Raw genomic sequence first — 27,753 nt, forward strand, 5'->3', positions numbered from 1 at the left:
TTTTTGTATCAGAGGGTTTTGCCTCCATTGCTGACTGCCTCAACTTTAAGTGCCGCCTATGACATACACACAAGACAAAATTAATTGGCACTTGGATAAGTATGGGCTAATAAATGAAAGTTAGCATGGATTTGTTAAAGGAAAATCATGTCGAACTAAGTTGATTGAGTTCTTTGAAGTGACAGAGAGGATTGACGAGGGTGGTGCAGTTGACGTGTATGGAGTTTCAAAAGGCATTTGATAAAGCACCACATATTAAACGTGTTTGCAAAATTAAAGCCCGTGGGATTAAAAGGGGCAGTGTGGATACAATATTGGCTAGGGGACAGAAAACGATTGTTTTTCAGACTGGAGGGAAGTATACAGTGGTGTTCTCCAGGGGTCCATATTGAGACCACTGCTCATTTTGATCTATATGAATGGACTTTGGTATAGAGGGTATAATTTTAAAGTTTGCAGATGACACAAAACTGGGAAATGTAGTAAACAATGTGGAGGATAGTAACAGACTTCAGGAGGACACAGGCAGATTGGTGAAATGGGCAGACACATGGCAGATGCAATTTAACGCAGAGAAGTGATGCATTTTGTTAGGGAGAATGAGGAGAGGCAATATAAACTAAATGGTACAATTTTAAAGGAGTTGCAGGAACAGAGAGACCTGGGGGTGCACATACACAAATCTTTGAAGATGGCAGAACAAGTTGAGAAGGCAGTTAAAAAAACATGGGATCCTGGGCTTTATTAATAGATGTAAGGAATCTTACAACACCAGGTTATAGTCCAACAATTTTATTTTAAAATCACAAGCTTTCGGCATAGAGTACAAAAGCAAGGAAGTTATGCTAAACCTTTATAAAGCATTGGTTACAATGTCTCAACACCGTACCCCTTTTGATTCGATGAGTGAGACTAGCTGGATTGCTCTTGCATAGAGCCGGCACGGATATGATGGGCCGAATGGCCTCCTTCCGTGCTGTAACTGTTCTGAGTCTATTCTATGAATGGTGCCAGGGATGAGGGACTTCAGTTATGTGGAGAGGCTGGAGAAGCTAGGGTTGTTCTTAGAACAGAGATTTGGTTAAGGGGAGATTTGATAGAGGTGTTAAATATCATGAATGGTTTTGACAGAGTAAACAAGGGGAAACTGTTTCCAGTGGCAGAAGGGTTGTTAACCAGAGGATACAGATTTAAGGTGATTGGCAAAAGCCAGAGGAGACATGAGGAAATAATTTTTTAAGCAGCTAGTTGTAGTGACCTGCAATGTACTGCCTGAAAGCATGGTGGAAGCAGATTCAAAAGTAACTTTCAGAAGGGAATTGGATAAATACTTGAAGGGAAAAAAATTTAGAGTTATGGGGAAAGAACTGAGGAATGGGACTAATTCGATAGCTCTTTCAAAGAGCCAGCACTGGCACGATGGGCTGAATGGCCTCCTCCTGTGCTGTACTTATTATGATACATTGCCAATAGCGAATTGCAAACTTAGGTTAAGGTTATGGAATTTTAGACCACAAATGTCTCAACACCATACCCCTTAATTCACCTCGTGCCTCTTGTTAAATTAGCTATTTTAAAGGAATACTCCCGACTAGACTCCCGAATAGCATTAATAAGACCATAAGAGATAGAAGCAGGCCATTCTGCCCCTTGAACCTGCTCTGCCATTCAGTGAGATTGTGGCTGATCTGATTTTTACCTCAACTCCTTTTCTGCCTTTTCCCCATATCCTTTGACTCCCTTGCTGATCAAAAATTTGTCTAACTCAGCCTTGAATGTATTCGATGACTCAGCCTCCACAGCTTTTTGGGGTAAAGAATTCCAAAGATTCACGACCCTCTGGGAGAAGAAATTCCTGCTAATTCTGTCTTAAACGAGCAACCCCTTATTCTGAGACTATGCCCCCTAGTTTTAGATTCCCCCATGAGGGGTAACATCCCCTCAGCATCTACCCTGGATCATAAACTGGAAATGTCGATTGTGGATATCAGTTCTTGAATAGTGGCTTTTTAAACAACAAAAACAATTCAGTGGTTTTAAGATGGCTTCTGATTCGTAGTATATTTAGAAATTGGTCAGTTATATAATTCAGCCTTATTTTGTCTTGGCCAGAACCTGATGTGAACCTTCTACATCAGAGATAACAAATTATGCATTAGACCATGTTATCCTCTTCAAGTTGTTCCAGGTAAATTGTAAAGTGGGGGTCATTGCCCAGCACATGAAATACTTCCAATTTTCTACCCCTTTCTTGTCCTAAAGGCATTTAACAAGTGGCAAGAGGTGAATTAAGAGGTGTGGCATTGGACATTTGTACTTCAAAAATCTTTGGTTTTAATCCAACTTTGCCATTCACTATTGGTAAATTACCCTTGCTCAGTGAGTTGCTGAACCATAAAGACCAGACAGATTCCACAGTCTGATTTAGGGGACCTCAGTAAGGAAGGTACTAGACACTACAATTGGCCTCAAAATCCCCAAGTTAGGAAGGGGAGAAGTGGTATGGGAATACTTTATTAATCCCTACCTAACCTAAGTGGTCATTCTTAATGTATAAACTTTAAGTGTTGGCAGCCTGTTTTACTGTGTGGAGAATTATAGCTGGGTCTGATCCTGTTATCACCTGGTGTCTGAATACACACTTTCCAGCAGGGGTTGCTGGATAGAGATTAGGATATTCCAACCCCCTGCCCCCCCACAAACTTGGATATTGAGTACCTTCCAACCGCTATGGTTGAGATCAGTTGAAATGTTACACAGTTGATGTTCGCTGGGACTTTATGGTTGAAGATACTTGCCTTTACCAGCTGAATTTTTTGCATATATTATTCTTTGTTTTTCTTGCTGTAACGAAAGTCCGTTACATGCTGGTAATGGTACAGCCACTTAGGTTACAGCGGTTTTTTTTTCTATATAGCTTATGTAAATCATTATAGAGTAATTTAACTCTGCATAAAGAATGTGGGGAGCTATATCTTCAGCAGCATGGAACAGATTTTTAAAAATCCTATATTTGGGGGTTTGCACCACTTGAGAAAATGGTGGTGGGCTGCCTTTTTGAAGCAGTTGCATTGCAACTGGGTGGCTTGTCACGCCACTTCAGAGGGCATTAAGAGTCAACCATGTAGCATGGGACTGGAGTCGTGCGGATGTTAGTGAACCAGTTGGGCTTTTATAACTCCTGGTATATCAAGGTTCACGTTCACCCGTGGGTCCAGTAGCTGATGTCGATTGAGTGGTTTCTTGTTGATTGTGGCGACCCGAGAGGGAGACAGTGGAATGCATTATGTTCAAAGTATTGTTAGAAATTTTGGGTCTGCACTTGATGGTCTGGGTTCAGCATCACTGATCTCCCATAAGCAGACCGCATATCTCTTACAATCGGGAGTTGACCTTTACTGCCCAATAGCTAGTCATGTGACAACATGACATGTGAGGTTGTACCATTGAAATGTATTAACTATATACTGTAAAATGGCACGTGTCCTAAACTGATAACTGTTTCAACAACTGGCTCGTTACCTTTGGCAGAGTGAGATTAAGGTATGCCCACTAAAATAGACGACCTTGACAAGGGGGCAATGTCACATCTGCTTCTGGAGTTCCCAAAGGCCTTGAAAAGCCAAATCAGCTAATACCTTTCAGAGCACCTTCAGCTCTCGTGCAACTGGATGCTAAGCTGGAGGCCTCTTAGAACTCCGTGCTTAATGTGCTTTGACCCAAATTGCCTAAGACTTTGCATCCCAGGAACACTGTTTTCAGACTAAAAAGACCATAATAGCTAGATTTAAGGGAGAACTGAAGCTTCAGGGCTCCCATTTAAAAATCCAGCAGTATTAGATGTGACCATCTGCTTTAACATTCACTGAACCTCATTGTTGTCCCCACTCAATCCTGAAAGTGGACCAGTTCCACTCTGGAGATGGCGCAATGGGCGCTGGTGACACCGTGTGACCAAACTCTCATGCCATATTATCTTAACGGAGGGGTGCCCCACATTGGAACACGTAAAATAATACTTAAGTTTTAGGTCTCTTATTACATCCATCATAAACGATTACTGTGATTTTACTTAACTATTGTCAGTTCTCAAATTCATTGCTTCTAGCTACCATATGTGTATATACATATATATGTTGGCTTAAGGTGTATGCTGTCTATTACGCATTCCTAGCTGTAACACATATCTCAGACCACTACAGCGTCAACAATGACAGATATGGAAATAATTTCCTTGAATGATAAGAGCCAAGTCACCCAGAAAAGTTTGTCCTCAAAAGGGAATGAGTGGATGTGGCATCCTTACAGGAAATTTCCCAAACTCAGGATTTGGCACTCGCAGCCATTCCCAACTGTCTTGTGCTCATCAGAGCAGAGGGTGTGGCAGTTTTAATTTTTTTAAAAAACCTCTTCACGCTGGAGACCAGTATCCGAGGAAAGGACAGTTGGCCTCTTCCAATGAACATTCAAACGTTAAATGTCCATGTTCCAAATGCAAACAACAAATTGCATTTATATATAACACCTTTGACGACGTAAAATGTTCCAAGGCGCTTCAAACAAAATTTGACACCAAGCCACATCATGAGATGTTAAGACAGGCTTGGTCAAGGAGGTAGGTTTTAAGGAACATCTTAAAGGAGGAGAGAGAGGTTTAGCGAGGGAATTCTGGAGCTTAGGGCCTAGGCAGCTGAAGGCACGATGGTGGAGCGATGAAAATTAGAGATGTGCAAGGGGCCAGCATTAGAGGAGCACAGAGATATCTGAGGGTTTTATGGCTGGAGGAGGTTAGAGATCGGGAGGGGCCAGGCCATGGAGGGATTTAAAAACCAGGATGGGAATTTTAAAGTTGAGGAATTGGCAGACCAGGAGCCAATGTAGGTGAGCAAGCACAAGGGTGATGGCGGATTGGCGCGAGTTAGGATACGGGTAGCAAAGTTTTGGATGAGCTCAAGTTTACACAGGGTGCAAGTTGGGAGTCCTGCCAAGAGAACATTAGAATAGTTGAGACTAGAGGTAACAAGGGCACGGATGAGGGTTGCTGAGGCAGGGGCGGAGACGGGCGACATTTCGGGAGTGGGAGTAGGCAGTCTTATTAATGGAGGATATGGGGTCGGAAGCTCAGGGTCAAATAGGACGCCATGGTTACGAACAGTCTGGTTCAGCTTCAGATAGTGTCCTCATAACTTATCCCTTTTAGGCCCTGGTATCATTCTGGTCAATCGGCATTGCATCCTCACCAAGACCAATATATCCTTTGAGGAACAGTGCCCACAACTGAATGCAGTACTACAAACGGGGTCAGACCATGGCTCTGTACAACAGAAGCATAACTTCCTCCCTTTTGTATTCCAGAAGGTGTATAGAAGCAGTAGTTGCAGTAATACTATTTTTCTGGGAGGAGATATGTACAATTGAAGATTCTGCTGGGTGCCTCTGTGCTTCGGTGCAAAAACAGAATTTCTAGGTGCACAAGCCTGGCATAAGAAGGCAAGACCAGGCTCACTGGACTTCGATGATTTTATCCTTCCAATATTTTCCCCATTCTGCCCTTAGAGTTGTAATCTAGTCCAAGACTAGAGATGTTGGCCAGAAACTGTTGCTTCACTGCCGGGGTAAGATGAATAGAGATGACCTGTTGGAACTTGTGCTTCCAAATTCCTTGGAAAAGAGGGTCAGGAGCCATTCTGTTGCGAGAACATAAGATATAGGAGCAGGAATAGGCCATAAGGCCCCTCGAGCCTGCTCCGCATTCAGTAAGATCATGGCTGATCTACCTTGACTCCACTTGCCCTATTGCTTGATTCCCTTAGTGTCCGATAATCTATCAATCTCAATCTTGAATATACTTGCCGACTCAGCATCCACAGCCCTCTGGGGTAGAGAAATCTAAAGATTCACAACCCTCTGTGAAGAAATTTTTCCTCATCTCGGTCCTAAATGGTTGACCACTTATCTTGAGGCCATGGCGCCTAGTTCTGGACTCTAGCCAGGGGAAACAGCCTCTCAGCATCAACCCTGTCAAGCCCTCTAAGAATCTTATACGTTTCATAGAATCATAGAATAGAAGTTTACAACATGGAAACAGGCCCTTCGGCCCAACGTGTCCATGTCGCCCAGTTTATACCACTAAGCTAGTCCCAATTGCCTGCACTTGGCCCATATCCCTCTATACCCATCTTACCCATGTAACTGTCCAAATGCTTTTTAAAAGACAAAATTATACCCGCCTCTACTACTGCCTCTGGCAGCTCGTTCCAGACACTCACCACCCTTTGAGTGAAAAAATTGCCCCTCTGGACCCTTTTGTATCTCTCCCCTCTCACCTTAAATCTATGCCCCCTCGTTATAGACTCCCCTACCTTTGGGAAAAGATTTTGACTATCGACCTTATCTATGCCCCTCATTATTTTATAGACTTCTATAAGATCACCCCTTAACCTCCAACTCTCCAGGGAAAAAAGTCTCAGTCTATCCAACCTCTCCCTATAAGTCAAACCATCAAGTCCCGGTAGCATCCTAGTAAATCTTTTCTGCACTCTTTCTAATTTAATAATATCCTTTCTATAATAGGGTGACCAGAACTGTACACAGTATTCCAAGTGTGGCCTTACCAATGTCTTGTACAACTTCAACAAGACATCCCAACTCCTGTATTCAATGTTCTGACCAATGAAACCAAGCATGCTGAATGCCTTCTTCGCCACCCTATCCACCTGTGACTCTACTTTCAAGGAGCTATGAACCTGTACTCCTAGATCTCTTTGTTCTATAACTCTCCCCAACGCCCTACCATTAACGGAGTAGGTCCTGGCCCGATTCGATCTACCAAAATGCATCACCTCACATTTATCTAAATTAAACTCCATCTGCCATTCATCGGCCCACTGGCCCAATTTATCAAGATCCCGTTGCAATCCTAGATAACCTTCTTCACTGTCCACAATGCCACCAATCTTGGTGTCATCTGCAAACTTACTAACCATGCCTCCTAAATTCTCATCCAAATCATTAATATAAATAACAAATAACAGCGGATCCAGCACCGATCCCTGAGGCACACCGCTGGTCACAGGCCTCCAGTTTGAAAAACAACCCTTTACAACCACCCTCTGTCTTCTGTCGTCAATCCAATTTTGTATCCAATTGGCTACCTCACCTTGGATCCCATGAGATTTAACCTTATGTAATAACCTAGCATGCGGTACCTTGTCCAAGGCTTTGCTAAAGTCCATGTAGACCACGTCCACTGCACAGCCCTCATCTATCTTCTTGGTTACCCCTTCAAAAAACTCAATCAAATTCATGAGACATGATTTTCCTCTCACAAAACCATGCTGACCGTTCCTAATCAGTCCCTGCCTCTCCAAATGCCTGTAGATCCTGTCTCTCAGAATACCCTCTAACAACTTACCCACTACAGATGTCAGGCTCACCGGTCTGTCGTTCCCAGGCTTTTCCCTGCCGCCCTTCTTAAACAAAGGCACAACATTTGCTACCCTCCAATCTTCAGGCACCTCACCTGTAGCTGTCGATGATTCAAATATCTCTGCAAGGGGACCCGCAATTTCCTCCCTAACCTCCCATAACGCCCTGGGATACATTTCATCAGGTCCCGGAGATTTATCTACCTTGATGCACGTTAAGACTTCCAGCACCTCCCTCTCTGTAATATGTACACTCAAGACATCACTATTTATTTCCCCAAGTTCCCTAACATCCATGCCTTTCTCAACCGTAAATACCGATGTGAAATATTCATTTAGGATCTCACCCATCTCTTGTGGTTCCGCACATAGATGACCTTGTTGATCCTTAAGAGGCCCTACTCTCTCCCTAGTTACTCTTTTGCCCTTTATGTATTTGTAGAAGCTCTTTGGATTCTCCTTTGCCTTATCTGCCAAAGCAATCTCATGTCCCCTTTTTGCCCTCCTGATTTCTCTCTTAACTCTACTCCGGCAATCTCTATACTCTTCAAGGGATCCACTTGATCCCAGCTGCCTATGCATGTCATATGCCGCCTCCTTTTTGACTAGGGCCTCAATCTCCCGAGTCATCCAAGGTTCCCTACTTCTACCAGCCTTGCCCTTCACTTTATAAGGAATGTGCTTACACTGAGATCAATGAGATCACCTCTCATTCTTCTAAACTCCAGAGAATATAGGCCCATTCGACTCAATTTCTCCCCATAGGATAGCGTTCTCATCCCAGGAATCAATCTAGTGAACCTTTGTTGCACCCCCTCTAAAGCAAGTATATCCTTCCTTTGGTGGGCCAAATGGCCTGCTTCTTTGCCATTAAATTTTTCTATGTTAGGTAAGACGACCAAAACTGTACACTATACTTCAGGTGTGGACTCACCAGAGCCCTCTGTAATTGCAGCAAGATTTCCTTACTCTTATATTCCAACCCCCTTGCAATAAAGGCTAACATACCATTTGCCTTCCTAATTGCTTGCTGTACCTGCATGTTAACTTTCTGTGGTTTGTGTACAAGGGCACCCAAATCTGTCTGACATTTCTTAGTCTCATTTTTTTTAGAAAATATTCCGCTTTTCTAGTCTTCTAACCAAAGTGGATAATTTCACATTTCTTCACATACTCCATCTGCCACCTTCTCACCCATTCACTTAACCTGTCTATATCCCTTTGCAGTCTCTGCGTCCTCCTCACGGCTTACTTTCCCACTAGCTTTGTATCGTCAGCAAACTTGGATACATTACACTCAGTCCCTTCATCTAAGTCATTAATGTAGATTGTAAACAGCTGAGGCCCAGACACCGATCCCAGCGGCACCCTACTAACTACAACCTGCCAACCCAAAAATGACCCATTTATTCCTACTCTTGTTTTCTGTCCGTTAACCAATCCTTAATCCATGCTAATATATTACCCCCAATCCCACAAGCCCTAATCTTGAGTAACAACCTCTTGTGTGGCACCTTATCGAATGCCTTTTGAAAATCTAAATATACTACATCCACTGGTCTCCCTCTGACCTATCCTGCTAGTTACACCCTCAAACAACTCTATTAGATTTATCAAACACGATTTCCCTTTCATAAAACTCTTGACTCTGCCTAATCATATTATGATTTTCTAAGTGCCCTGTTACTACATCCTTAGTAATAGATTCTAGCATTTTCCCTACTTCTGATGTCAGGCTAACTGGCCCATAGTTCCCTGTCTGTCTGTCTGTCTGTCGTGAATAGCTGGGTTACATTTGCTACCTTCCAATCCATGGGGACCATTCTGGAATCTAGGGAAGTCTGGAAGATGAAAACCAATGCGTCCGTTATCTCTGCAGCCACCTCTTTTAAAACCCTAGGATGTAGGCCATTTGTCCCAGGGGATTTGTTGGCTTTTAGTCCCATTAATTTCCCTAATATGTTTTCTTTACTAATCTTGCTTTAAGTTCCTCCCTTTCATTAGATCCTTTGTTCCCCACTGTTCCAAGTATGTTTTTGTGTCTTCTACTGTGAAGATAGATACAAATTTTTGTTTAACATCTCTGCTAGTTCCTTATTTCCCATTGTAATTTCTCCTCTCACTGCCTCTATAGGACCAACATTTACTTTCGCTAATCTCTTCCTTTTTACATGCTTGTAGAAGCTCTTGTAATCTGTTTCTATATTTCTTGCTAGTTTACTCTCATTCAATTTTCTCCCTCTTAATCAATTTCCTGGTCATCCTTTGCTGATTTCTAAAACCTTCCCAATCCTCAGGCTCACTACTCTTTGGCAACATTGTAAGCCTCTTCTTTTAATCTAATACTACCCCTAACTTGTCTAGTTAGCCACGGTTGGATCACTTCCCACGGAGTTTTTATTCCTCAAGGGAATGTATATTCGTTGAGAATAAATTTTCCATTTTGAAAGCAGAGGTACAATTCCTGACTAGAGTTGAGGTTATTTTCTTGGTCCTGGAGGGAGGGTGGAGGGGGGGCGGCGGGGTGTTAGAATTTTTAGAGCAACATTTTAATTGATGAACTACTGAAAATTAATGCCCGCTTACTTTATTGATTGCAGGAAACTAGAACCCTGGCTGAAATTGCAAAGGCAGAACTTGATGATACTACACTAAGAGGGAGGCAGATAAGAATTCGATTTGCAACACATGGTGCTGCTCTCACAGTGAAGAATCTTCCTCAGTTTGTATCGAATGAGCTGTTGGATGAGGCGTTCTCTATCTTTGGACCAGTGGAGAGAGCAGTGGTGATAGTAGATGACCGTGGGAAACCAACTGGCAAAGGCATTGTGGAGTTTGCAGCAAAACCTGCTGCGCGCAAGGCTCTGGACAGATGTACAGATGGTGCATTCTTACTGACAGCGTAAGTAATGAGCATAAAGATTCATTGTTGTGCCGAGGTTGCAGGCAGGAATGCTATTTTGATCTTAGCTTTTAATGTAGTTTTATCTATTTCGGCTCACTTTAATAAAAGTCCACTGTTGCATCTTCTAATGGGCAAGTGGGTAAAAACACCATCTGCTGTAGTGCTGAGCTCTATAGACCAGATAATGCCAGGTTACATTCCTGGCTTTGTTAGCTGATCTCAGTTGGCAGTAAATTCAGTAGTAACTTTCAAAAGGGAATTGAATAATTACTTGAAGGGAAAAAATTTACAGGGGAATGGGACTAGTTGGATAGCTCTTTCAAAGAGCCGGCACAGGCACTATGGGCTGAATGGTCTCCCCCTGTTCTGTACCTACTATGATACTATTGAGTACTATAATTGGTCCAAGTGCTCATGGGTCAGGGAGGAGAAAAATCAGAGCCAATTTCAATTCTTGTGTGGATAGCCTTGTTTAAAATTAGCTGCAAAGAAAATTACAAGGAGGTGGGCCAGTGGAAGGTTTGAGTTTTAGTTCCTCCCAGATTAGCTGGTAACACATCAACTGTTCCAGTACAGCTACAACACTGGCATCTACCCGACAATGTGGAAAATTGGCCAGGTATTCCTGTCCACAAAAAGCAGGACAAACCCAATCCGGCCAATTAGCGCCCCATCAGTCTACTCTCAATCATCAGCAAAGTGATGGAAGGTGTCGTCGACAGTGCTATCATGCGGCACTTACTCACCAATAACCTGGTCACCAATGCTCAGTTTGGGTTCCACCAGGACCATTCGGCTCCAGATCTCATTACAGCCTTGGTCCAAACATGGACAAAAGAGCTGAATTCCAGAAGTGAGGTGAGAGTGACTGTCCTTGACATCAAGGCAGCATTTGACCGAGTGTGGCACCAAGAAGCCCTAGTAAAATTGAAGTCAATGGGAATCAGGGGAAAAACTCTCCAGTGGCTATAGTCATACCTAGCACAAAGGTAGATGGTAGTGGTTGTTGGAGGCCAATCATCTCAGCCCCAGGACATTGCTGCAGGAGTTCTTCAGGGTAGTGTCTTAGGCCCAACAATCTTCAGACTGCTTCATCAATGACCTTCCCTCCATCATAAGGTCAGAAATGGGGATGTTTGCTGATGATTGCACGGTGTTCAGTTCCATTTGCAACCCCTCAGATAATGAAGCGGTCCGAGCACGCATGCAGCAAGACCTGGACAACATCCAGGCTTGGACTGATGTCTGCCGCGAATGTTACTTGCCACTTAAGTGCCAGGCAATGACCATCTCCAACAAGAGAGAGTCTAACCACCTCCCCATGACGTTCAACGGCATTACCATCGCTGAATCCCCCACCATCAACATCCTGGGGGTCACCATTGACTAGAAACTTAACTGGACGAGCTATATAAATACTGTGGCTACAAGAGCAGGTCAGAGGCTGGGTATTCTGCAGCTAGTGTCTCACCTCCTGACTCCCCAAAGCCTTTCTACCATTTACAGGGCACAAGTCAGGAGTGTGATGGAATATTCTCCACTTGCCTGGATGAGTGCAGCTCCAACAACACTCAAGAAGCTCGACACCACCCAGGACAAAGCAGGCCGCTTGATTGGCATCCCATCCACCACCCTAAACATTCACTTCCTTCACCACCGGCGCACTGTGGCTGCAGTGTGTATCATCCACAGGATGCACTGCAGCAACTTGCCAAGGCTTCTTCGACAGCACCTCCCAAACCCATGACCTTTACCACCTAGAAGGATAAGGGCAGCAGGCACATGGGAACAACACCACCTGCATGTTCCCCATCATGTCACACACCATCCTGACTTGGAAATATATCGCTGTTCCTTCATCGTAGCTGGGTCACAATCCTGGAACTCCCTTCCGAACAGCACTGTGGGAGAACCTTCACCACACGGACTGCAGCGGTTCAAGAAGGCGGCTCACCACCACCTTCTCAAGGGCAATTAGGGATGGGCAATAAATGCCGGCCTTGCCAGCGACGCCCACATCCCACGAACAAATTTAAGAAAAAACTACCATCCTCGGTTAATGTACCTCAGTTTGACTGCCTTAGCAAAGTTGGCTCAAAACCGGCTTTAGAGTGGTATATGGAGATGGGTTAGTCAAGATGTCTTTTAAGTCTTTAATATTGTCTTTATGAAAGCTTCAAACAAGTTCTTCTTTTTGCTGCGAAGCCGCTGTTTTACAGAGGAGTAAAGTTATGAGATAGCTGTTAGACAACTCGCGTAGAAAAATTCCGCGGACACCAATGGGAGTGATATAACCCTGACTAGATCTTGTTTTCCAGTTGTTTTGGTCGGGAAGTTGCCGCAGAGACACATCTCACTGGCTGCTCTAATCCAGAGGTTCCCAAACATTTTTCCGGAGCAGCCCTTCGGAGATTTATGTCCCAAGCGCACCTCACCATCCCCCACTTTCGAAGATACAGTATTTTTGCATTGAATAAGAGAATTTTATTTTCTTGGCTAACATAACATATTGCTTAAGACCTCTCCGCTGTCCCCAATTCTTTAACAAAAAAAGGCATTCCCCCAAAAAACTTTAAAGGCTCTACTAATGGCATTGTGCTAGTAGCTGCATAATTGAATAGGACTGTCTTTCCACAGGCTTGAAAACAAACTCATTAATATACAGTGAAAATGATCCAAAAATGCATACGCAACATCTTACTCACAAATGGATAAATTCTCTCACTCATCTCCCCCCTGTAGAACAGTTACAAAAACAGTACAAATAAAAAAAAATTGAGGTTCTGTTACTGTACATTATTACAAGACAGATGATTTTTAATTTACCACAGTTTCTGCCTCCCCAACCCCGTTTTTTTTTACTCTTACCTCCTGAAGATAGCAACATACACTGGGGTGCAGTTCCATAGGCACCACCATTCTCCCGTACCTTGCCCAAGTGATTATGTTTCACGTTTCAGCCCGGACAACGTACTGATTGTCTTGCTAGGGGTGGTCTCTCTTCTGAAATTTGTTGGCTGGCAGAGTTTGCTTGTCCAAGTTTGCAGTTAAACAATGGATTCAAATTTCCTGGCTACTATTAGCATTGCACTACTGAGCCAAGCCACGGAGAGCACCTTATCTGTGTCTCCTGGTTTTAGGAGGTGGAAAGAGTGCTGCCATAACATTACTAACCACCTCCGTATCTCTCCTGCTGTTGAGTGCAGAAAACACACAGAATGGACTTCGAATAAAATTAAACAAATGGAGCAAATTTGAAGCAAAAAATCACACTAAGGGATCGATAATCCAGCCTGTCGTCCTCACGCCTCTGATAACTTCGTTTTGGGAACCCCTGCTCTAATCGGCTCAACTGCAACAACTTGTCAGTTATCAAACTAAGAGAATCCTGTGATTATTGACCTGGAGTCATGTATGGCTGAAGATTGGCGATCCACATGGCAAAAGCATTTTGGGAGGGGGTGGAGGAAAGAGAGTTTCTTAAACGTAGCAGATTTAGCAAGCCATAAAGCCAGTCCCAACTGTGTTCCAAAGTGCACAATAAAAGCCATTGGCCTTCTAAGAATATACATCCTGTTCTTTAAGGCAGAAGTTTTTTTGTGCCAGATCTCTGTCCTAGGACCAGGCCTTTTGTGAGAAGGCCTGGTCCAAGGACAGAGACCAAGGACCATCCAATCAGTTAAGATTCACAGAAGGTGGTACTGTTTTGTAATTGAGAATTGGTTATAGTGATGGCCATCTTTGCAAGACTCAACCTAACTGCGCAGAAGTTGGTGAACCCAAAGTGGCCGAAGAGGAAGGATTGTTTACAGCAAAGCAACATACTGCAGGGCATTTTCATCCAAATAGCCACCTGGGTCTTGAAGTGGTGCTCAGCAAACTGGAGACCATCATACCAATTGCTATTGTAGCAGGAATTTTACATTGTGAGCCTGAGTATTAGAATCATAGAAAAATTACAGCACAGAAGGAGGCCATTCGGCCCATTGAGTCCGTGCCAGCTCTGTGTAAGAGCAATCGAACTACTCCTACTCCCCCCACCCAATCCCTGTAGCCCTGCAAATGTTTTCCTTTCAGGTACTTATCCAGTTCCCTTTTGAAGGCCATGGCTGAATCTGCCTCCACCACCGCCTCGGGCAGTGCATTCCAGATCCTAACCACTCACTGCGTTTATATATTAAAAACGTTTTTCCTCATGTCACCTTTGGTTCTTTTGCCAATCACCTTAAATCTATGTCCTCTGCTTTTTGACCCTTCTGCCAATGTGAACAGTTTCTCTCTATCTATTCTGTCTAGACCCTTCATGATTTTGAATACCTCTATCAAATCTCCTCGCAACCGTATCTGTTCCAAGGAGAACAACCCGAGCTTCTCCAGTCTATCCATGTAACTGAAGTCCCTCATCCCTGGAATCATTCTAGTAAATCTCTTCTGCACCCTCTAAGGCCTTCACGTCTTTCCTAAAGTGCGGTGCCCAGAACTGGTCACAATACTCCAGTTGTGGCCGAGCCAGTGTTTTATAAAAATTCATCATGACTTCCATGCTTTTGTACTCTATGCCTCTATTTATAAAGCTCAGGATGCCGTATGCTTTTTTAACCGCTTTCTCAAACTGCCCTGCCACCTTCAACGATTTGTGCACATATGCCCCCAGGTCTCTCTGTCCCTGCACTCCCTTGGCAATTGTGCTCTCGAGTTTATATTGCGTCTCCTCGTTCCTACCGAAATGTATCACTTTGCATTTTTTGCATTAAATTTCACCTGCCATGGGTCCACCCATGCCACCAGCTTGTCTATATCCTCTTCAAGTCTATCACTATCCTCACTGTTTACTACCCTTCCAAGATTTGTCATCTGAAAATTTTGAAGTTGTGCCCTGTACACCCAAGTCCAAGTAATTAACATATACATCAAGAAAAGCAGTGGTCCCAGCACTGACCCCTGGGGATCACCACTGTACACCCCCCCCCCCGGTCTGAAAAACAACCATTCACCACTACTCTCTGTTTCATGTCACTTAGCTAATTCTGTATCCATGTTGCTACTGCCCCCCTTTATCCCATGGCTTCATTCACCATGACTGGAAGAGGAGGGTGGTGCACCTACAGAACCGAATCATACATGATGGATCCCTATTTCCCAGCAATCTTTGGTGGATTGTCCCAAGCATGCCCCCTCCCCTGTGGAGAGGGAAAGTTATGGAAATATGCAATATCCACTAAAGGTTTACCTATAATGGACAAGTCCACTCTGCTCGGGCAGTAATTCATCGAAGAGCTCAAGTATACGATGGCATTGGAGTCAGTGTTTAAGCTGGGGTGGGGTGAGCCATGAGCATTGTAGTGAGGCAGGTTTTCACTAATAGTTTGATCCCTAGCTGGTTGACAGCCGTCCCTATTAAAGGTACAGCCCCGCCAAGGGGAGAATAGGCTAACTGACTGGGATCAGTCAGCTTGTCGGTGACGATAGTGACTTACAAGAAAAATGAAGTGTCCTCTCTTCTACAGAAGAGAGGTTGCGTTATTTTAAAAAAAAAAATACTGGGTAAATTCTTGACCGGTTTCGGTAGTGGTCCCAGGAATCTCCTTTGTGGTCATGGTGAGGGAGGAAGGAAGAGATACTGCAGTGGTTTTGATGAGCTTTTAGGAACCACCAATTGTCCTTAAAGGATGTCTTCCTGTTATACATGCTCTCAGGATTACAGAGCAGCTGTAGTTTCTATCCACAAGAAGGGAGATCTCTGCGAGCTTGGGGTCTTTAAGCTCTGCTAGTCTGTGTCTAAGCTTTCTTCCAAGTGGAATGTCTCCTTTTGGGGAGAAGTATGCATATTGTATTAGGCAAAAAGAGGTTCTACAAATGTCGGTTTCTCGCTTGGTTCAGATGCGCTCAAACATCGTGGGTTTTTTTCCCATGAGTATCGGGCACCCGCTAACCTTAAAAAAAAATCAACCAAAAAAAAATCAACCTACTTGCTCAGTTCCAAAGTTAAATTTTTCTTTTTCTTAATTTCAAATTTGTTAACAATCCTCAGAAATCAGTTAGTGGATGTTAACTTGAAACACATCCTAATGTGATTTGTAAACCACCACCGCCCCCCACCCCCCCCCCCCCCCCCCCCCTCCCGCTGCGCACACAAATCCCACCGCTGCATTGATGCTTCCCACTTGAACTTGGAGCCACATTTGTAAGATAATTGGGCAGAAGACAATTTTGGCCCGACCACAGTTCATGTGTCAAGTCAATAGTTTAGGATCAAAGCTGGCATGGCTTCTCTGAACAAAAGCTTTTATGAAATTCTCTTTATTCCTTACTGATACTCAGTTTTCAACAGGTTAAATGGAGATGATGACCAATCAGGTGATTAAGTAGGTGTGGCTACTGGAGTTTTTCTTAAGAAAACACATTGGGCTGGAACATTCAGAAATTTATGCAATGAGAAACATTTGTCAATGTAACTCTTAATGTACCATTCGTTATTTATAATAAAACTGAAGTCCTCATTAAACTAGTATTTATTGCATTTTTCCCTTTAGGTTTCCAAGACCTGTGACAGTTGAACCTTTTGATCAATGTGATGATGAAGATGGACTTGCAGAGAAACTTGTCCAGAAAAATCAACACTATCACAAGTATGCATTGACTGTAAATTGTTTTTAAACCTTCTGTTCCCTCCCCATTTAAAATTTCTCTGAAATGAACCACAAAGTGTTCTAAAACTTCAGCTAGGTGGAGTATGCTTGCAGCAATGTATTGAAGATCTGTCTTGTTTTGGGCTTGCATTGGTAGAACACTTTCTAAAATATAGAGGCCGTGAATAAATTAGGAAACTTCCTATGTAGCATTTGCCTGGCTGAGTGATTTGGTGTGCTAAATAAACGTGTAGGCACAGGTTCAGTTCCTAATGGGCTGTTTTGGGGGAATGCAGTACTATCATTAGTGACTGCATGCATCTGCACAGAGTAAAAGAGCAGCATGTTGCTATAAGTATTTCACTTCTTTATTTTATGATGCCGTTTCATTACAAAAATAAAACCCAATTGAATTGTCACATCTACGGACTCGCACGAAAATAGCTGTGTGAAATTTAAGGGTGGGGGTGGGGGGGGGGGTGCAGAAAGAGCCCTCCTGTAAAAATTTTAGCCCTGTCAAAATAAACAAATTGAAGTAATTCTTGGCTAAATAAGTTAATGCAGTGTGATGTGGACATCTGGTCTATCTGTTTCCATTATACTCCCTTCCATAGAGTTCTTTATCTAAAACGGGGAGGTGTGGAACTCGCATGTAGACTCAACTGGGCCATTCTTTACTTTTCATGAGTTGGTAACGGAATGGTATTGGCAGAGCTTGCGAGCAGGTCATCTTTCTGCCTCATGGCTGACGTGGCGTGAATAAACAAAGAAAAGGTCAAAGAAAATGAATCCTTAATTTCTTGTTTAGAGACAAGATTAGTCTTCTCTGTCATAAGTCATAGACCGCTTTAACTTGAGCATTGCAGTGAAATTGCCAGTTAGCTGGCACTTAGCAACTTGAGTGGAATAATATTACTATTTTAATAGTCACTACTAAGCTAACCCCATCAACATTGTTACTTAGGCAGTAAGGGTGATGGCTATCAGTAGGAATTTATATATTTTTAAAGCCTCCAATTATCACTGTTTTATGATTTTTTTTTAAGGGAACGGGAACAGCCACCCCGATTTGCCCAGCATGGGTCATTTGAGTATGAATATGCCATGAGGTGGAAGGCTCTGCTTGAAATGGAGAAACAACAGCAGGAGCAAGTGGATAGAAATGTGAAGGAAGCACGAGAGAAGCTGGAAGTAGAATTGGAAGCCGCGCGACATGAGCACCAAGTCATGCTGATGAGGCAAGGTGGGTTGAGAAGGTGGCAAATTTTCTTTCCTGCTGCATGCCTAAGGGCATTGACTGTTGCTGGATAGAGATCATGAATGCAAACTGTGACTGAATTTTGTGTGTGCTCTCTCTTCCCACTTTTGTTCTTTCTCTCCCTTCCCCTCTTTTTCCCACGCCAGCGGTTTATCTTCCCGTTTGGCGCTCGGGTGGATGGAGGCCCCCCCCACCACCTATCCGCTCGGGTGGATGGAGGGCCCCCCCCCCCACCACCTATCCGCTCGGGTGGATGGAGGGCCCCCCCCCCACCACCACCTATCCGCTCGGGTGGATGGAGGCCCCCCCACCACCTATCCGCTCGGGTGGATGGAGGCCCCCCCCCCCCCCCACCACCTATCCGCTCGTGTGGATGGAGGCCCCCCCCCCCCCCCCCCCACCTATCCGCTCGGGTGGATGGAGGCCCCCCCCCCCCCACCTATCCGCTCGGGTGGATGGAGGCCCCCCCCCCCCCCCCCACCTATCCGCTCGGGTGGATGGAGGCCCCCCCCCCCCCACCTATCCGCTCGGGTGGATGGAGGCCCCCCCCCCCCCCCCACCTATCCGCTCGGGTGGATGGAGGCCCCCCCCCCCACCTATCCGCTCGGGTGGATGGAGGGCCCCCCCCCCCACCACCTATCCGCTCGGGTGGATGGAGGCCCCCCCCCCCACCTATCCGCTCGGGTGGATGGAGGCCCCCCCCCCCCCCCCCCCACCTATCCGCTCGGGTGGATGGAGGCCCCCCCCCCCCCCCCCCCCCACCTATCCGCTCGGGTGGATGGAGGCCCCCCCCCCCCCCCCCCACCTATCCGCTCGGGTGGATGGAGGCCCCCCCCCCCCCACCTATCCGCTCGGGTGGATGGAGGCCCCCCCCCCCCCCCACCTATCCGCTCGGGTGGATGGAGGCCCCCCCCCCCCCCCCCCCCCCACCTATCCGCTCGGGTGGATGGAGGCCCCCCCCCCCCCACCTATCCGCTCGGGTGGATGGAGGCCCCCCCCCCCCCACCTATCCGCTCGGGTGGATGGAGGCCCCCCCCCCCCCCCACCTATCCGCTCGGGTGGATGGAGGCCCCCCCCCCCCCACCTATCCGCTCGGGTGGATGGAGGCCCCCCCCCCCCCACCTATCCGCTCGGGTGGATGGAGGCCCCCCCCCCCCCCCCGAAACCCTCCCTTCACGTCTGTACCGGCTGTTTGAAATAGGTATCCAATTACCCCCTCTTCCCTGCACGTTTTTCCCCTTTTTAAGTTTTTGTCCAGTTCCCTTCTGAAAGTTACTACTGAATCTGCTCCCACCACCCTTTCAGGCAATATATTCCAAATTGTAACAACTCGCTGTATAAAAGATGTTTTCCTCATGTCTCCTCTGGTTCTTTTGCCAATTACCTTAAATCTGTGTTAGAGATCCGTCTGTCACCAGAAACAGTTTCTCCTTATTTACTCTATCAAAACTGTTCATGATTTTTGAATGCCTATCATATCTCCCCTTAACCTTCTCTGCTCTAAGGAGAACAATCCCAGCTTCTGTAGCCTCTGCACATAACTGAAGTCCTGCATCCCCGGAACCATTCTAGTAAATCTCCTGTGCACCCTCTCCAAGACCTTGACACTCTTCCTAAAGTGTGGTGCCCAGAATTGGCCTCAATACTCCAGGGGCCTAACCAGCGTTCTATTTAGGTTTAGCATAACTCCCTTGCTTTTGTACACTGTCTCTATTAATAAAGCTCAGGATCCATATGCTTTTTAAACAGCCGTCTCAACTTGTCCTGCCACCTTCAAAGATTTGTGTACGTACACCCCCAGGTCTCTCTGTTCCTGCACCCCCTTTAGAATTGTACCATTTAGTTTATATTGCGGTGGATTCAAGTTTTCTTGTGGAGGAAGGTGGAACAAACCTAGGCCTTTTGCCATCCTTAAGTGTTGTGCACCAATAGATGAGTGGGGTACATTACAAATCCAAAGGCATGTTGCAGCTTTTGGTTTATTGTCTGACGGGCACAGTTAGAGAGATTGGGACTGTGAATCTTCATCCATTTTGAAAATTTTGTAGAAAGTGTACCTAAAGTTGCAAGTCTATTCACTTAGAGCTGCAGCTGTACCTTCCATATTATAATATGTGGAACGTAAGCATAAAGATGAAATTGCTCTTGTAAACGTAGAATTAAAACATTTCAATTGAACCAAATTTTTGTCACCAGATTTAATGAGGCGTCAAGAGGAATTGAGGCGCATGGAAGAACTACATAATCAGGAACTGCAGAAACGAAAACAGATGGAACTGAGGTAAAGAACTTGGAACCTGTCCTGCACTAAACTCTTGACATTAAATGCCCAAACCAAATTTCTGGCAGACTACAAATTCTGACAGATAAACGGCTCCTTATTAAGCATAATGTGCAACGGTTTAAAATCTTCAGTTTCGTTAATCCGATTTAGTGGATTGAATCTTGCTTCAGTTACTTGCTGAACTGTGACCAGTTAATACAAAACAGCAGTGAAATCTAAATTAAGAGCTAGTTGTTGATGTAGAATGTAGGTAAAGTATGCCCATGGTGAGTTTTTTTTAAAAGGAAGGAGAGACCAATTGAATGACTGGAAAGCAGCAGTGGGGGATGGAGAGTGTAGAGTAGATCTACAAGTGTGGATCTACAAGTGTGCTGATCTTGTGGTCTAAGTGGTATTGGGGGATGGGGAGAGCTGCCTGCCAGTCAGCAGAATCTCCAAAGGGCTACTTTTATGGATACCCTAGTTGCTGGTCAAGAGTAGCATTGACACTCGGGTGCCAAGGTTTTCCATGTCTGCACTTGCCAGCCAATGTTGTCTTCTCATTAAAGTAAATGGGTGGAAAATTGCAAGTAGGCGAGCACAGATGCTGTAAATCTGGCCAGGTTGTGTAGTTTGGGGCATTGTTGAGGGGAGATTGTCTGTCTGAGGAAGGGCAGATATGGCTTCTAACCATCTTATTTTGTTTGGCACACCTCAGGCATCATGCTTGCACACATATTTTCTGTCACTATTTCACCTGACTTGGTTCAATTACTTCGTCATAAAAGCAACAAATGACAACCAGTGGGTATGGTACATACTAATCAAAGTTGGTGAGTAAGGATTACCAAGGAAGTATGAAAACCATGAATCAAGAATCGGTAGTTGGCAAATAGTTATCAGTGGAATAGAATAGATAATGGGAATTAAATTTTAAAATATTTTTTGTAAACTTCTTGGGTACCATATTGCTTTCATTCTCCTCAGAAGAAAGTAATAAAAATATACTTGTGACATAAGTAAAATACAGAAATCCAATCAATTGCAATTTTAAACTTGCCTGAACAGTGGGCTTGTGTGTGTGCGTGAAATTTCTCCTGGGTATTGAACTTTACTGGATTATCAAGGTCTCTCTGGAAAGAGGCTCAACTAAGGAGCAGGCTTCCAGGATTGCACCAATTACTTTGCATGTCACAACAGTAGATTACAACTCCCTGAATGTGCCAGTTTCCATGTATATCAGTGTGATAGAGCAATTTGCAGAATACGCTTTAAGCTTGTCACTTTCCTCTGTCTAATGCAGAACGGGACAGGTAGGCAGGATTTAGAGGTAGTCATGGCTTTCTTTGGGAATGACCAGACTTGGTCTTTGTTACTATTGAAATGCCCATGATTGAAACTCGAGTACTGTTCAAGAGAAAAATTCCTTTGCAACATGTGGCTTAGCTGTCGGCCACTTCCTCAGCAGCCACATAATTTGAACGGCATAGTTGTGGTGGGAGTGCTTCATCTATCTCTGACTGCTTGCTGCATCGACTTTTTAGTGCTTCTTCGTCACTGTTGCTCCCATTAACAGCAGCATCTTCTTGCACCATATCATCAATTTCTATGTCGGCCAGCAATCCGAATATTAGGCCTTAGCTACACTGGCAACAGATTCAAAACCTGTCTACTGTCAGTCACAGCAGAGAACTTGTGCTTAGAGGTTCGCTGCTTCGATCGGCCGTTGATACCTGTGTAGGATCATTAGCTGTATCAGAGGCAGTTGCTTCCTCTATTCTTGGGGTAAATTTATAGTGCTGAAAGCATTTGGAAGTGGATTCAGCTGTCTGCTCCTCCCAGGATCAATGAATCATGTGGATTGCCTGCAGAACATTCAATAAAATGTGCACGTCAGCATCATGCATGCCAAACACTAAGCTCCAAAGATTTTTTTGCAGTGTTGTTTCTTAACTGATCACACCAGTATTCATTGGTTGGATCATGGATATTGCATTTGGTAAAAATATTTGTTCCATTGTATTTCGATGCAGGCACTTGATGTGGTCCGCATAATTGTCAACTATCAAGGTGATTTATTTGTCTTGCACTGCCGTGCACTGGTCAAAGTAATGTGGGCACTTCTCAAAGAGCATCAGTCATCCATATCTTTCTTTTTTGTGGGTTACAAACAGAATAACAACACCACAAAAGCATTTTTTTTTGGGATTTACAATTACCAGCAGTTATCTTTTTTTTTCCTCCTCAGTGCAAACCATGAAGGTATTCATTGTTCAACTGCCCATCCGAACATTTATCGATGCTGAAAGCTAGTGTTCTGCTTGCGCGCAGGTTGTAGAAAAAAGGCTAGTTTCATCAGCATTAAAAGACGTCCGTAGGAATTTTATCCTGAACTGATGTTTTTTGATTTTTCTGTAGCTAGCCTCTCGTTATGTGGACCTGGACTTAATTGTGGATTTTGAAGCAGTTACTATGTGATGCAGAAATAGTGTCTGTTTCATATTTTTGGCCAATTTGTTTGACCGTGTCTTGCTGAAAAAGACAGACAGCTAAGGAAGGTTAGCTTCTCTGGCCTGCTTGAGTTAGCTGAAACTGATTTGACATTGGGTCAAGTTGAGGTACTTGGGATGGAATAATCTGCTGGGTAGGAGGGATGTTAAATGTATGTGTCACAACTTAATTTCTCTAGGGTACTCCTCCACATAGTTGTTCTTGTATTTCTTCTTGATGTTAAAGATTTTGTACTTCTCAAACTTGTACATCCGTTCAATGATTCACTGCATTCAAGTGGGTAAGAGCTGCTACACTTTGGATACCTGAGTTAATCACAGGATTGAATTGGCTTTTGTAGCGGTAATTGGAATTAACTGGTAAGTCAAGATATTAACTCCCACTGAAAATATATTTAAAAAATTTTCGATTATAATTAATGGACAGTTTGTTTGAATAGAACAGCTTTGGGTTAAGAATACACTGCATCCTGGTTTTCTGATTGAGCAAACAAAATTTTTTGTTCCAACTTTCTATTTAAAAATCAGATTTGTGGGGGTGAATTTCAGTGATAGTTTGCTGTATTTCTGTTATGAAAAGTGTGTCCCAAAGAGCTGCAGGGTGGCAAATGTTGCACCCCTATTCATAAAAGGAGAAAAAGATAGGCTAGGAAATTGCAGGCTGTTTTATCTTGTGGGTTGACTTCTGGAGTACATAATACATGATGGAAATGGTAAATACTTAGGGCATGAGCTCATCAAGGACAGTCAACATGGATTTATAAAGTGCAGGTTATACTTGACCGATTTAATCAATTTCTTTTGAGGAAATTGGTCATAAATGGAGGGAATGCTATGGATATTATCTTCATGGATTTTCAGAAGGTATTTGATAATGGCTGTGGGGTGCCCCAGGAATCTGCTGGGATTGTCTCCCTACCTTTAGGAACTTGGGACAGGAGTAGACCATTAAGCCCCTCGAGCTGTTCCGCCATTCAGTTAGATTGTGGCTGATCTGTATTTTAACTCCATTTACCTGCCTTGGTGACATATCCCTTAATACCCTTGCCTAACAAAAATCTATCAGCCTATGTTTTGAAATTTTCAATTGACCTAGCCCCAACAGCTTTATAGGGGGCCGAGTTCCAGATTTCCACTACCCTTTGTGTAAAGAAGTGCTTCCTGACATCACCCCTGAATAAACTAGTTCTTCTAAGGTTATGCCCCTTGTTCTGGACCCTCCAACCAGAGGAAATAGTTTATACCTACTTTATCAAATCATCATAAACACCTCAATTAGATCACCCCATAATCTTGTATACTGAAGGGAATAGAAATCTAGTCTATGCTACCTGTTGTCATAATTTAACTCTTTTATCCCTGGTATCATTCTGGTGAATCTGCACTGCAATCCCTCCAAGGCCAATATATCCTTCCTGATGTGTGGTGCCAAGAATTGAATGTAGTACTCCAGCAGTGGTCTAACCAGAGATTTACACCACTGTAGCATAACTTCCACCCCATAGCTTTCATCTCAAGGGGATGGAATACAAACATTCTATTAGATTTTTAATTAGTTTTTGTATCTGTCCACTAGTTTCTAGAGATTTCTGAACATGGACCCCATAGTCTCTCTGCTCCTCCACAGATCCTAGCTTTTCACCATTTAGAAAATACTCTGATCGATCTTTCTTAGGTCCAAAGTACATGACCTCACATTTCCCCACAGTTTTTGTCCACTCACTTAATCTATCAATGTCCCATTGCAACTTTCTGCTCCCATCTACACTGCTTAATGTGCCACCTTACATAGCGTCGTCAGCAAATTTGGACTTTCCATTCCTCCAAGTCATTGATAAGATGATAATGGCACAGACAGAAGAAGAAAGATATTGAAGTTTACTGAGAATGAATTAGGGGGTGCGTCAAACCGGAAGCTTGTGGGAAAGCATTCAGGATAGTGGAGTGAGCAGAAAGGTGGCAGATGTGTTCAATGAAGAGAAGTCTGAAGTGGGTGGGTGAAGTAAGAATAATAAAAGGAAATACATTCTAGATGATAAGACTTAAGAGTGGAGGAATGGATATCTCTGAGAGCAGATACATAGACCTTTTAAAAGGTGGGAATGCAGGTGAAAAAGACCCCAAAATGACACTTTTTTTATGTAGGGGGGATTGAATATAAAATAGGGAAGTGATGAATTTGTACAAGACATTGGTTAGGCCATAGTTAGTATTGCATTTTTGGGCACCTCATTAGAGCCACAGATGAGGTACATTGAAGATTCACTGGAATGACATTAGGGATGAGAGTTAATTATGAAGAGAGGTTGGAAAAGAGAAGGTTAAGTAGGGGAGGGGGGAGAATTTACCAGAAGGAAAATGGTTAAAAGATTATTTCCACTGATTGGAAAATCATTAATAGACTGAGGTTTGTTGCCACAAGGAGGAATTTCTTCATTCAGGTCGTGAATATTTGGCATTCTCTACCCAGAGTGCTGTGGATGCTTGGTCGTTGAGTATATTCAAGACTGAGATTGATAAGATTTTTGGACTCTTTCGGGAATCGAGGAATATGGGGATCTGATGGGAAAGTGGAGTTGAGGTCGAAGATCAGCTACGACCTTATTGAATGGCGGAGAAGGCTTGTGCGGCCGCGTGGCCTACTCCTGCTTCTATTGCTCCTATTTCTTATCTTATGTTTATCACTGGTGTCTAATGAGGAAGAGAATATGACATCATTTTAAAGGGAAATGGATGAGCATTCATTCATTCATAAGGGATATGGAGAAAAGACAAAGAAATGGGATTGGATTCCAGTTTGAGGGCGAGCACAAGCATAGAATCATAGAATGGTCTCCTTCTGTGCCGTAACCATTTGGCCAATTGAGCCCATGCCGGCTCATTGTAGGAGCAATCCAGTTAGTCCCGTTCCTCTGCTGTTTCCCCGTCGTCCTGCAAATTTTTTCCCTTCAAGTATATATCCAATTCCTTTTTGAAAGCCACGATTGAATCTGCTTCAACCGCCCTTTCAGGCGTTGCATTCCAGATCATAACTACTCGGTGCGTAAAAAAGTTTTTCCTCATGGCTATTTTGCCAATCACCGTAAATCTGTGTCTCCTGGTTCTCGACCCTTCCGCCAAAGAGAACAGTTTCTCTTTATTTACATGGAGAACAACCCCAGCTTCTCCGGTCTATCCACATAGCTGAAGTCCCTCATCCCTGGAACCATTCTAGTAAATCTTTTCTGCACCCTCTCTAAAGCCTTCACATCCTTCCTAAAGTGCGGTGCCCAGAATGGGACACAATATTCCAGTTGTGGCCGAACGAGTGTTTTATAAAGGTTCAACATAACTTCCTTGCTTTTGTACTCTATGCCTCTATTTATAAAGCTCAGGATCCCATATTCTTTTTAACTGCTTTCTCAGCCTGTCCTGTCCACCTTCAAAGATTTATGCATGTATACTTCCAGGTGTCTGTTTGGGGAACACCATTGTATAACTTCCTCCAGTCTGAAAAACAACCATTCACCACTACTCTCTTCTGTCACTTAGCCAATTTTGTATCCATGCTGCCACTGCCCCTTTTATTCCATGGACTTCAGTTTTGCTGACAAGCCTATTATGTGACACTTTATCAAAAGACTTTTGGAAGTCCATATACACCACATCAGCTGCATTGTCCTCATCAACCCTCTCTGTTATCTCATCAGAAAACTCAAATCAGGTTAGTTAAACATGATTTGCCGTTAACAAATCTGTGCTGGTTTTCCATTATTAATCCACACTTGTCCAAGTGAGTATTAATTTTGTCCTGGATTATCGTTTCTAAAAGCTTGCCCACAAGGTTAAACTGACTGGCCTGTGGTTGCCGGGTTTATCCGTACATTTTTTTTTGAACAAGGGTGCAGCATTTTAAACAGCTTTCTCAACCTGTCCTGCCACCTTCAAAGATATGTGCACATATACCCCCAGGTGCCTCTGCTCCTGCATCCCCTTTAGAATTGCACCATTAGTTTATATTGCCTCTCCTTGTCCTTCCTGCCAAAATGAATCACTTTGCACTTTTCTGCGTTAAATTTCATCTGCCATGTGTCTGCCCTATCTATGTCCTCTTGAAGTTTATTACTATCATAAGAACATAAGAAATAGGAGCAGGCCAAACGGCCCTTCGAGCCTGCTCTGCCATTTAATAAGATCATGGCTGATCTGATCCTAACCTCAAATCTAAATTCATGTCCAATTTCCTGCCCGCTCCCCGTAACCCCTAATTCCCTTTACTTCTAGGAAACTGTCTATTTCTGATTTAAATTTATTCAATGATGTAGCTTCCTGGGGCAGCAAATTCCACAGACCTACCACCCTCTGAGTGAAGAAGTTTCCCCTCATCTCAGTTTTGAAGGAGCAGCCCCTTATTCTAAGATTATGCCCCCTAGTTCTAGTTTCACCCATCCTTGGGAACATCCTCACCGCATCCACCCGATCAAGCCCCTTCACAATCTTATATGTTTCAATCAGATCGCCTCTCATTCTTCTGAACTCCAATGAGTAGAGTCCCAATCTACTCAACCTCTCCTCATATGTCCGCCCCCTCATCCCTGGGATTAACCGAGTGAACCTTCTTTGTACTGCCTCGAGAGCAAGTATGTCTTTTCTTAAGTATGGGCACCAAAACTGTATGCAGTATTCCAGGTGCGGTCTCACCAATACCTTACATAACTGCAGCAATAACTCCCTGTTTTTATATTCTATCCCCCTAGCAATAAACGCCAACATTCCGTTGGC

At 43.9% G+C, this 27,753-nt stretch overlaps 1 protein-coding gene across 2 annotated transcripts in view; it reads left to right on the forward strand.

Moving 5' to 3' along the window:
- Positions 1–27,753, forward strand: part of LOC137333024 (non-POU domain-containing octamer-binding protein-like) — a 44,949-nt gene that overhangs the window by 1,629 nt on the left and 15,567 nt on the right. For both annotated transcript variants that reach the window (XM_067997105.1, XM_067997104.1), the window contains exons 3-6: positions 10,028–10,329; positions 16,866–16,961; positions 18,008–18,204; positions 20,416–20,500. In XM_067997105.1, coding sequence (XP_067853206.1) covers positions 10,028–10,329; positions 16,866–16,961; positions 18,008–18,204; positions 20,416–20,500 — 680 coding nt within the window. The remainder of the gene's footprint in view (positions 1–10,027; positions 10,330–16,865; positions 16,962–18,007; positions 18,205–20,415; positions 20,501–27,753) is intronic.

This window comes from Heptranchias perlo, chromosome 15 (assembly GCF_035084215.1).
Source record: "Heptranchias perlo isolate sHepPer1 chromosome 15, sHepPer1.hap1, whole genome shotgun sequence".
Lineage (NCBI taxonomy): Eukaryota > Metazoa > Chordata > Chondrichthyes > Hexanchiformes > Hexanchidae > Heptranchias > Heptranchias perlo.